This window comes from Acanthaster planci, unplaced genomic scaffold (genome assembly GCF_054643075.1).
Source record: "Acanthaster planci isolate LZ-2023a unplaced genomic scaffold, COTS_SCS Contig267, whole genome shotgun sequence".
In the NCBI taxonomy this organism is placed as follows: Eukaryota; Metazoa; Echinodermata; class Asteroidea; order Valvatida; family Acanthasteridae; genus Acanthaster; species Acanthaster planci.
In genome coordinates, this window is record NW_028257885.1 from 1 (window position 1) to 11,938 (window position 11,938).

Sequence of the window (11,938 nt, forward strand, 5' to 3'; positions counted from 1 at the left end):
GAGTTGCATGTACTTTACCTTTTCTAATTAATTTGTAATAGGTTTACCAATGGTTTGAATATTTGTCACTACGAGTGTACACTGAGCATCTAATCGACAAGCTATGTTTCTTGTGGGTCTTCTTTCTACAGCTGCATGTGTATTATCTTTGTATCTCTTCATATTAAATGCAAATTAAAGTGGAGTAAAGCAAAGTAAAATAAAGGGGACTGAAGGCCACCTCCATATAAACGCACTGTAAAACTCCAAGGGAAACATATTTTTACAACTTCCTGACCATCAGAACTCTTATGGGGCCACGCTCCACAGGCTGGCCAGCTACCTTATGCCTGCCTTGCAGCAATAGATGTTGGCCATTCAACCTTTTTCTATTAACTATATATCACAATGGCAGATTTAAATCACATATAGAGCACAATTTAAGCATCAAGATTTAGAGCACACGGGATTGATCTCCATATCTCCACAATGATTATTATAATTGATTTAAAGTCGTAATAACGAGTTGTTACTTGCATATGTATGTTTCCTAGGTTTTTAATAATAATGAAAACCCCCTTGAGTCAGGTATCCAGTCCCTTAAACAGTGGAACATGTATTTTCTTTTCATTGTTTGATAGACTTCAACATGCTTTGATACACCGACTGTTTTAGTTGAACTGCTTGCCCAGCGAGAGGGCACACCTCACTTTCTTCCAGCCATGTGAGGTTGCACTTCATGCCACACCTGCATGACAAATTCCACCGCGAAAAGTAGTTTTCAGGGTTCCTAACCAGGAAACTCCCTATACAGCAGGGGATCAGCGGCAATCGGTCGACACACTATACGAAAAGGGAAGGATAATCACCAGAACGGTTCAAGGTGTTGACAGAGAAGGCGTACAAATATCCAATGCACCCAGATTATACAGCATGTCCAGATCGTCCAGTAATTCTTCTCCGTGCCCATGTCGCACTGAATTCACACTGAATTCATGAAATAAATACGCTCAGGCACATCCACTATTTCCGAAATAAAAGGCAATGAGCTATGGGTTGTAGCTCTATGATTGGATGGAGTCTACATCGGTAATTATCGTACCGTGACAACAGGACAAACAGGCTTTGATTTTTACACAGACTGTTTGTTTTTTTACCCAGACTCATCTACTGGTTGTCATTGTCACTCGATTGAAAATCTAGATATATGTATTTGGTAACCAAATTTGAATTACTGCAACTTCATCAAAAGCCCGAAAATCTTTCACGTCATAGGCAATACTGGAACCATTTCATTTTTTTTACAGATGACCCCAATTAATTGGCCCTAAATGAAATTCAAGATATACAAATATGGGGGAAGAGAAAATATGATACATTACTAAATTAACTAAGAAAATTTAACAAGAAGATAAAAAGACAGATAATTTGAAAATAAATATAGCCAGCACAAAAAATATCTCCTTGAAGATAATGGTGCACAATTATTTGCTGCCATCTCTATATAAAGGCTGCCCAACAATGCTCTCTGGTATACAAGTCCAGACATAGATGGCTGCTGGTAGACAGGAACGGTGGCAATGCTGAAGGCTCCATTTGTAAGTTAGGAGCTTTTGCTACTAAGCAGCTTGACAACATGTTGACCATAATTGGAACTGGCTATCGGCTGACGAGCCCCATCCTGGTAACCGTGCGACAGTGGTATAGAGACTGCAAAGGTAGAGCTGGCTCGGTGATTTAATAGGTTAGCGCAGGTGTCAAGTGAGCGCAGTGAGCTGTTACTTGAAAAGCACCGTGCAAGTGGATCATATACCATTCTGCTCCTTGTGTGTGCCTTGCACACCTTCTGCCTGCCTGCCGGACCCAAGCATGAAGCTATTCTCCTGAGCATGCCAACACTCTTTCCAGCTCTTGCTGCCACATTTGACACATGAGCAGCAAAGGAGAAGCTGTGAGTGAAAGTCACACATAGCTGTGATGAATAACCTTGCATGAGAATTCGCATATTTTTTTTGTAATGGCGTTATTGTAGTTTAGTATATAGCAACGTGGTTTATGTTTTTACATAAGACCAAGACCAAGAGTGACAAACCATAGACCTGTGCGTGTCCAACTTGACCCAATTCCTGCCTGCACATCCCACTGAGAACTTACAGTCAACACTTCCTCCAGTGCAGCATGGCATGCTGTTGCAGAGCGGTATGAAGTTGGAAAAGGCCATATTCAAGCTTCGGTCCCTCAGCAAGATGTCGGGTAAGAACGTCAGTGGAGCTGCTACAGTTTTACCGGATCAATCATCATCCGGTAAGTCCACCAAAGTTTCCAATGTTATGGCAGAGTCATCACAAATAAAGAGTGCTACCGGTAACCGTTCAGTAAAGACAAGGTCTTCAGGCAAGAAAGGCAGCACATTTTCTCAGTCCTCAAGCAAATCTTCAAGGTCAACTGCACTCAGAAGGGAGCTTGAAATTGAGCGCACTCGTATGGAGGCAGACATGGCGAAACACCGAGCTGAGCTGGAGGCAGCACAAAGAAGGGCTAAATTAGAAGCAGCTTTGAGGATGGATGAAATTGAAGAAGCACAGCCAGGCAAAAATCTCCAATCGTTGAAGAGCTACCAAATGACTACCCAGAGTTCAGAAAGGAAGCATCAGTATGCATCTCCAACTGCGGAAGATGAAAGTCTGATGAAGCTGGTGAAGAGGTATTCATCGTGGACAAAGTTGAACATTGCAGTGGCGTGGCTGGTGAGGTTTGTGAATTGGCTGACAGCAAACAAAGGGATGTGTGGCGGAGAGAAGTCAGCCGTTGCCGATCGTATTTCTGTAGCAGAGATGAGGAACAGCGAAGAGTTAATCCTCAAATACATCCAGAGCCGATGCTTTGCTGATGTCATCAGTAAGCTTGGTAAGGGCGGGCCTATTATGAAGCATAAAGAGATAAACAACCTCCGGCCTTTCATTGATGGAGTGGGGCTGTTACGAGTCGGTGGGCGTCTGGACAAGGCAAATATCAGCTATAGAAGGAAGCACCAGATCATCCTTCCCAAGAGCCATCACGTGACCACCATCATTAGCCGAGAGTATCATGTCACCTATAGCCATGCTCCTCTAAGTACGATGTTGTGTCTGCTGCGTGAGAAGTTCCGGCCATTGGTTGACCCAAGTTGGCGTATGGAGTGGAGAAACGATGCATTGAGTGTCAACGAGTAATCGCACAGCCCAAGGAACAGCTCCAGGGAAGCCTACCTGAAAGTCGTATGGAGTCCAACTCACTCTGGGGTGTTGTCGGAGCAGATGTCATGGGCCCTGTTATGATCCGTATTGGCCGACCAAATGTCAAGCGTTGGATTTTGGGCATTGTATCATTTTCAGTCAAAGCAGTGCACTTCGAGCTCCTCCCATCACTGGATACTGCCAGTTTTCTGAATGCATTACGTCGCTTCATTTCAAGAAGATCCCGACCTACCGAGATGGTCACTGACAACGCTGGCAACTTTGCCGCGGGCATTGTGGAGATGAAAGCCTTGGTGAGGATGTGGAACAGCAGCAAGGTTGCAGACTTCCTGTGGAAACGAGAGATTGTGTGGCAACCAAATGTGCTGAAGGCTTCTGCAAGAAATGGCCTTTTCGAACGACCGTTCCGGGCGCTGCGACGTGCCCTTCTGACTGTATTGAAGGGACAGACACTGTACCTGCTGAGGATCAGCTGGCTACAGTAGTCGCAGAGTGTGAGCTTATGTACAACAGTCGTCCATTGTGTGCCCTCAGTCCGAGCGCTGATGACCTACTTCCGTTGAGGCCTAATGATGTTGTCAACCCGGAGCCAGCGAGTGCCTGCCCTCCAGGTCTGTTTGAGAAGCGGGATGCTCTGGTGCGGAATCGTTTTTAGGCAGACTCAGTACATCGTGCAACAGTTCCGGGGCAGATTCCTGAGAGAGTACCTACCTACACTTCAGGAACGACAAAGGTCCATCACCCAGTCGCGGAACTTCGAGGTTGGAGACTTGTGCCTCCTTACAGATGAGCTTGCCCTTGGTCATCGTGGATATTGGCCACTTTGTCGTGTAACAGACGTGCATCGCAGTGAAGACGGCTGTGTTCGAGTGGTTCGCGTGAAGACTGCCAAGGGACAGTATGGGAGGCCAGTGAACAAAATCTGCCTACTGGAAGCAGCGTGTGGACTTGGTTAACTTACTATTAAACCAGTGTAACCCTTAGGGAGGATGTTATATTTTACTGTCTCGTTCAGTTTAAGTGTGAAATTTAAAGGTTTAAATTCAAGATGGAGTGTAGGTTTCGGCAGTATCAATCCGACTGTTGGCGCCCTTGCGCGGGCCAGGTAGCGGAGTAGATACAACTTTCACTTTGATCGAAATTTCTAGACCACGTACCGTTCAGATTCATAACAATCCCTTGCCCTAAAGAGAGGATGTAGTCATCTCACCGATTTAATCGTAGCCTCAATGGGGAAGGGGAAAAGTGGCAAGAATTTGGCTTTATATTTCGGAGTCATTCAAGGCGATTATTGGGATTAAAGTTAGTGAATTTCTGCAGCAATTTGCACGTGTTATGCACAGGTTACGTTGTAATGCCGTGTGAATTTAAATGCATGTGCATGGGTTCTTGCTATATACGTGTAAAGAACATTGCTTTTCGGGATTTCTCGTGGATTGGACTGCAGTCTGAGAGTCCTGCTTCTTTTCCACACATTCTTATTTAGTTCTGTAGCCCTTTAGGCTGACTCTGATTATTATTTAGATAGCTGTGATAAATAACCTTGCATGAGAATTCGCATGTTTTTTTGTAATGGCGTTATTGTAGTTTAGTATACAGCAACGTGGTTTGTGTTTTTACTGCTCTAGTTGACCGCGTGCATGTTCGTGGATGGGAGTCACAAGGAATAAAGACCAAGAGTGACAAACCATATACCTGTGCGTGTCCAACTTGACCCAATTCCTGCCTGCAAATCCCCCTGAGAACTTACAGACATGACCAGGTCTAAACCCAACTGACTTATCTTCATCAAGTTATGTTCGAATAGATGTGTTTGCAACTCGCTGTGAATGACTGATTCGAACACTTCGCTTAGAATAGAAAGCAGGCTGATGGGTCTATAGTTAGTAGCTGTTGAACATGATCCCCGTTTGAGTGCAAGAGCAACATTAGCATCCTTCCACGGTCTGGGGAGACTTCCTGAAAAACTTACAAAGGGGAACAGCCTGACACTCAATGCATTCTTTCAGCATTCGGTTGCGGATACAGGTCTCACCAATAGGTCCGTTCGGTTTCTTACAATGGGTTTCAGGATGCTTCTGTCGTCTTTTGATCTTACTTGAACAGTATATAGCTTGATTTGGCAAAGTACTTACAGAAGACTTCCAACATTTCTTCAACAGTATTGAAAGTTAACCTTTGTGCGTCACTGTAGGAATTGTTTTGGGAGGAAGGCGATTCACTGCCCACCGCTAGTCCTTTTGGCTTGTTTCTTTGTTGGCGAAATGTTTACCAGTCCTAATGAATTACTTCCAGCGAGTTCTTTTTTCCAAGTCGTGCAGTATAAGGTCTTGTCTAGACGCTCGTAGACTCTCAATTTGTTGAAAAGGATCTCTAACTGCATTTCCATAGCATTTTTTACTTCTTTCCCGGCCATTCTGCAGGCTTCAGCGTACTACATGTAGTTGCTTTAGTTCACTGGATCGAATGAGTTTGTTCCTGCACGGTAGGAACCTCTCCATAGTGTGAGAGATATAGTTTCGATGTTCACAGCCGCAAATTTGGTGTCAGTCTGAGAACTGGGAAAATTTCCTAGGTGTTGTGCCTCATTCCAGACCAGTTAGCTTTGACAGAACTCCATAGAGCTTATCGTGTGAAGAGGTCTCTGATATCACCTTATTTAACAGCGATATGATTCGCCTGTGTTTGGTTTTAACGGACACATGCGTATGATGAAAAGCTACACCAGTCAACACCAAGTCCAGAATATTGCCACCACGTGTGGGTTCGTGTACAAGTTGTTAAAACAAACCCATTAACAATACTGAAGTTGTGACGAGCAGTGCCAGCAGGATCAGTAGGCGAACTACAGTTAAGCCGAGTACGGTGTGTCTTGCTTGAGTGCCCAGAAGGACTCTACATCAAGGTAAGAGTTGACATAGTTTGTTAAACGAGTGTCGGATCCCGAGGTTGAGCCACGTCTATAACATACTTCCAGTCATTACAGGATCGATCCCAGGGGAGGTGTGTACATTGTGTTGTGATCTACATGAAGTCAAGGTTGAATGGTTTGAGATCCTCATTGCGCTGTACCCGATGAAGGTCACATTTCACCTAAGCCGCCGTACCTCCCCAGCTGTCTGTACGATCTCTCTGGCATCACAAGCTGCTAGTAACCACCTCATGATACCTCTACATCCGGCACGTGCTATCCAAACCGTTGTGTCAGCAGAGTAAGTTGACATCCTCTGCTTTGTCTACAAACAGGCTTGACATACTGGGGTGACGTCCTCAGTCAGCAACACCAGCATGACACCAAGTTCCCTTCACAGCACCAGAAAACAAGGATCAATCATTTGAATCAATTTAATGAATTCATAACTTCGCAACAGAATAAAAACAACAAATTCATACGTTCACCAATTTTGACTTCAGCTAACTTATAAAATTCAAATCGTTCGTCATCCACTCTACGTGGATGGAATGTTAATAATAGAAACAAAGGAACCTAGACAGATTTAAAAAAAAAAACAAGCGAAATCAGTTTTATGACAAAGACAGGAGAGACTGCAGATCGAAACTAGGTCTGACCTATTTTGCCAAATGAGTGATCAGGTACACGTACACTCTGTGATGTCTTTGGCCTAATTTTTATGGGTGGGCTACATTCTGAGAAACATTATTCTGGGGGGCCAATACAACAAACGGGCGCTACACCTAATCGGGATAATCCGGCCCTGCACCTTGTTCAGCATGCCGTCTATTTTGCTCAAATCACGCAAGAAGCTGGAGGGCCGATACAATAAACGGGCGCTACACCTATTGGGGATAATACGGCCTTGCACCTTGTTCAGCATGCCGTCTATTTTGCTAAAATCACGCAAGAAGCTGGAGGGCCGATACAACAAACGGGCGCTACACCTAATCGGGATAATCCGGCCCTGCACCTTGTTCAGCATGCCGTCTATTTTGCTCAAATCACGCAAGAAGCTGGAGGGCCGATACAACAAACGGGCGCCACACCTATTGGGGATAATACGGCCTTGCACCTTGTTCAGCATGCCATCTATTTTGCTCAAATCACGCAAGAAGCTGGAGGGCCGATACAACAAACGGGCGCTACACCTATTGGGGATAATACGGCCTTGCACCTTGTTCAGCATGCCATCTATTTTGCTCAAATCACGCAAGAAGCTGGAGGGCCGATACAACAAACGGGCGCTACACCTATTGGGGAATTCCGGCCCTGCACCTTGTTCAGCATGCCATCTATTTTGCTCAAATCACGCAAGAAGCTGGAGAGCCGATACAACAAACGGGCGCTACACCTATTCGGGAATTCCGGCCCTGCACCTTGTTCAGCATGCCATCTATTTTGCTCAAATCACGCAAACTTCTTGCACTCGGCCAAGGCCCCATCTTGTTTGAAGCTGAAAAGTAAATGTATGGACACAGGATCGGATTTTGATCTGATGAAAATACACTGAACAGACTGCAGCTCTAGATGGGGAACTTGCACATCCAAAAGCAAAGCAGTCGGTATTCTCTCGTTTGTTGTCTTGACTTCGATCCGTACAATTTTCTTGTTGTAATGACACAGTATATTAAATTGGGAAGGGTCGATAATATATGACTTTTAATTAACCCCAATCACCCAGGGTATATGACGAAATAAAACCTTTCAAAATTCACCTTCACTTCCAGCCATCGTATTATTCAAGTTATGGACGGCATCTGCATTCACTGGTAATGTCATCTTATAGCTCATCAACAAGGTCCATGGTTACAACTTCTTTAGTATGACATTTGCAAGAAATAGTGATGAGTTTTCGCCATAGCCTGTTTTATTCCTTTGTTTTGTCTCTGATGAGTCAGCATAAGTCATAAAATAAATTATGACAATTGTTTTGGTTTGCGTTCAGTTGAATAACATCTGAGTGCTCTTCATCTGCTTCAATATAAGCTTTGTGTCAACACCAGAAGCCTATGAAATTTTTAAATCCCATGCATCGTACTTTCTCCCTTATAGGTCCACTAGCCAGGCCTGTGGAGGTCATGTTTGGTACCCGCACTGTGGTCACAGTCAGCGGCTTCTTGGTTGGAATGTCTATGATCGTCGCGTCCTTTACCACCAAACCTGTGGTGTTCACTTTGACACTGTCACTTGTAGCTGGTAAGGACGTTATATCAGTAATATAAATTTACTTCTTGGGATAAAAATCTTTAAATAATTGTTGTTAAGATTTCCCATTCACACGCATATTTTTACACTGTCTTTTCTGCAGGACCAACTATCATTTTTGTCAATATACTGACAAGAGCTCTGATTGGACGCTGTTTTCCAACAAACTATGGCACTGCAAATGCAATTGGAACATCGGGGGCCTCTGTAGGATTGATCACCGCAGGACCATTTGTCCAATTGTTGCTGAACACGTACGGTTGGAGAGGTACCTTGCTTCTTATGGGTGGCTTAAGCCTGCATCTTGGCGTGTGTGGTGCCACATTGCGATCACTTTCGACCGAAACTCAAACGAAGGGAAACTACCAGCTACTTCGCGCCGACACTAATGAAGAGATACGAGCTAGTGCCAAGAATACCGACAACTCGATACAGTCACAATTTGGCGCCTTTAAAGATGCCATCGGTGCTCAACTGAAGCATTTTGGATTCTCCGTTTGTGGTCGGGTTTCATTTTGGATCACAGGAGTCGTATTCACATGTAGCCACTTCGCAGCTGATCTTTGGTATATCTATTACGTTTCCCAAGCGGAGGTCAAGGGCTTCTCTCCGGATGATGCTGTGACATTCACTGCAGCTGCGGGGTTCGGTAGCTTAGTTTGCAGGATCACATGTGGTCTTATCGTGGACCGAGGTTGGTTGAAACTGCGATGTGCAATGGTGCTGACGATCATAACGAGTTCCATAACTCTCTTGGTAACTCCCTGGATTAACACGTATTGGCCAATGATGGTCAATGCTTTTCTCTTTTTTGGCTCGTCTGGGACACTTTTCACACTCAACGATCTCTATACAAGGGAGCTGCTTGGAGTTGATCTCCTGGCTAGCGCTTTCAGCTGGATGGAATTATTGGCAGCTGTTTTCAGTTTTAGTCTTGGATTCGTTCCAGGTATGGATAACCATTGGTTTCATACAAAACTAATGGCTGAGTTAATGTTAACGGGGGGTTCAGTAGCTTTCATTCAAGTCGGACATACGTGTATTTTACTTTTTTATCAAACATTTGCAACTTACGCAAAGCCACCAGCAGCGTTCGCTCTCATGGAGAAGTCTACAGTGGCTCATTTTGATGGCTTCATTGACAGTTGTGATGTACAGGGCCTGATTATCCCACAGGAACTGTACAGCTAGCATGAGGCTTATGAAAAATTTGAGAGCCTATACAAAACGTGTGTCACAAACAAAACAAGCATTTCACGCATGTACACACACAGAAGAGAGATACTTTATGAGAAGTGCAAATGCCAAGATTCTCACCCTGTGTAGTTCGTGTCGTGGATCGCGGAATGAACTATAGAAGGTCTTTGAATAAAGACTAATACAAAGCTGGAACCGAAGCCTACCATCACTTTATGAAATCTGGGCATGTAGTTGCAAGGTGAGGTGGGGTAAGGCTTTGGGCCAACAGAACAGTGGTCCTGGAGTCAACCGAGCACTTAATGCAGACCTCTACATGTATACACTTCTACAAACTGGGTAATGAGCCAGGGACGATCGTAATTGGAGACTTGCAATCATTTTGTTGTTGATTTTGTTGTATTAGGTTGGATGTACGACCAGACTGGCAGTTATGACTGGGCCTTTTTTATCTTGGGATGCATATCAACTCTACCGTTGGTGGCGCTAATGTTGGAATGGTTTCTAGAGAAACTGAAATCATAGTGGCAGTTACTTGCATTGGTAAGTTCGATCAGCGACAAATAGTCAACCAGTTGTCGATTTAGACTGGTAACGTATGCATCAAATATATATCGGTCATCAGGGAAAATTGGATAGTGGTTAACAAACTGCCGCTGATCGAACTTGCTCAATTAGGTACAATAGTGCCTGAGCTAAAAACCAACAATGGTCCGAAAGGGGGCATCAGAAAGGATTATGCTCCTTGTACACATGTACTGTACATGTATACAGTGTTTCATTTTTTTGTCCACACTAAAAAGCAGAAAAATTCAACTTCCACTGGCAATTCTAAAAAGGGCTACATATAAACTATTAACATGCAACATGCATATCACTAACCAATTAATGATACAGTACAATTAAAGGACCAAAGTACGGGAACATTGCACAGTAAATAACTTCACAGTAAAGAATCAACGTCTAGCAGCATGGATAATTAATTACCTATTCACAAACCTATTAAACAAGTGGATTGCATTTGAGACAAAAGAATTTTTGCACGACAACGTGTAGCAGATGGAACACAGAGATGTATACTGGATCTGTTGAATTTAAACAAGTCATTGAGTGGATGTGAAAGATCGAGTATTATCTTATGAACTTTCAGCAAGACACACTGTTCATACAGAGAAGTAATGGATGGTAAGTTAGAGTGGATAATGCGCTGAGCAGTCCTCCTTGGCCTTTCTAATATTTATATTTTCCTTTGTATATTGCCGTTTCAGTAATGAGGGACAAATTTTGATTTTCTAAATACTAAATTGCCAATAAATTTATAGCTGTAGCTAAAATGGAAAGTAGTGATGTAGATGTACGCCAATAAATCAGTGTCGCCCCATCACAAAGTAGCACTGGATCTCTTTAAAGAGACAGTAAGTAAAATTTGGACGAATTGTAGGCGTCGGTTGAGTTTGTTATGTTGGACTCATGCTGTGAACGAATATCAAGGAGCTATTAAACACAAGGAGTCAGCAAGTAGAGATCAAAAGGGTCAATGGTGGCCACTGCCAGTACTGCGCGTGCTGCAAGGACAAAACAAACTCCGCGCTGCTTGCGAGCTACAAGGAATGCTCGGAGTTGCATTTGCAGAGGATCGTGGGTACTGCGCATGCGTGTCCGTAACACTTCCGCATGTTCAACATGGCCGCCTTAAGACGGAAATCATCGTCGTCGGAGACTTAAATTTCGATAATTTTAGTGATTATTCTGATATTCCAATGACAATGAAAGTCTGGTTACGTCTTTACATCCTCAAAACGCCTCTCTTATCAATAAACAGAATTACTAACTAATACGAATTCTCCCAAAAATACGCACAAGAAAACTGAAAGAATGTAGCTGGTCCAGAGGAAAGTACAAAACACAAAAAACATGGGAAGATTCGTTGTCCTTTCTGTCATTGTCCACAATTGTCTCGACATGAAACCTCACCACGTTGTCAAATGCATTCCTGCGGCATGTTCCCACCTTCTTTAACCGTAGGCATCACTAGGATTGCGACTTATGATATAAATACTGCAGTTCATAATTTGGGTATTTGTTCCCTACCGCCGGAAACTCATCTGTGGAGATCACTCGCTGACTCCTGAGGAGTAATGAAGAGAACTGCGCAACTTCTTCGTGCATCTTTTCCACCATTTATTCACCCCAGTATGCCGCAGCGAAACACGGCGAGTCTGTGGGTTACCAGCTCGCTGGCGGTGGCGATCACTGTGTACAAAGAATGTCTAGGGTCTTCAACACTGGGGCTGGTAACCGCACTTTGTCTATGGAGCCGACCGGAGCAGTTAATCGCGGATTACGGTCTGTAATAGCCTTTCGT

General features: G+C 43.9%; 1 protein-coding gene across 1 annotated transcript; it reads left to right on the forward strand.

The window, feature by feature from the left end:
* The first annotated feature begins 8,093 nt into the window (after nucleotides 1-8,093).
* Nucleotides 8,094-11,083, forward strand: LOC147794943 (monocarboxylate transporter 12-like). Its single transcript, XM_087132419.1, has 3 exons — nucleotides 8,094-8,367; nucleotides 8,480-9,325; nucleotides 9,980-11,083. The coding sequence occupies exons 1-3, from the start codon at nucleotides 8,181-8,183 to the stop codon at nucleotides 10,096-10,098; spliced, it is 1,152 nt and encodes a 383-aa protein (XP_086988545.1). The 5' UTR covers nucleotides 8,094-8,180; the 3' UTR covers nucleotides 10,099-11,083.
* The last annotated feature ends 855 nt before the right edge of the window (nucleotides 11,084-11,938 follow it).

Coding starts and splice junctions, on each gene's coding strand:
- LOC147794943 (XM_087132419.1), top strand. CDS start 8,181: ATGAAATTTTTAAATCCCATGCATCGTACTTTCTCCCTTATAGGTCCA. Junction 8,368..8,479: donor GACACTGTCACTTGTAGCTG/GTAAGGACGTTA, acceptor TCTTTTCTGCAG/GACCAACTATCATTTTTGTC. Junction 9,326..9,979: donor TAGTCTTGGATTCGTTCCAG/GTATGGATAACC, acceptor TTGTTGTATTAG/GTTGGATGTACGACCAGACT.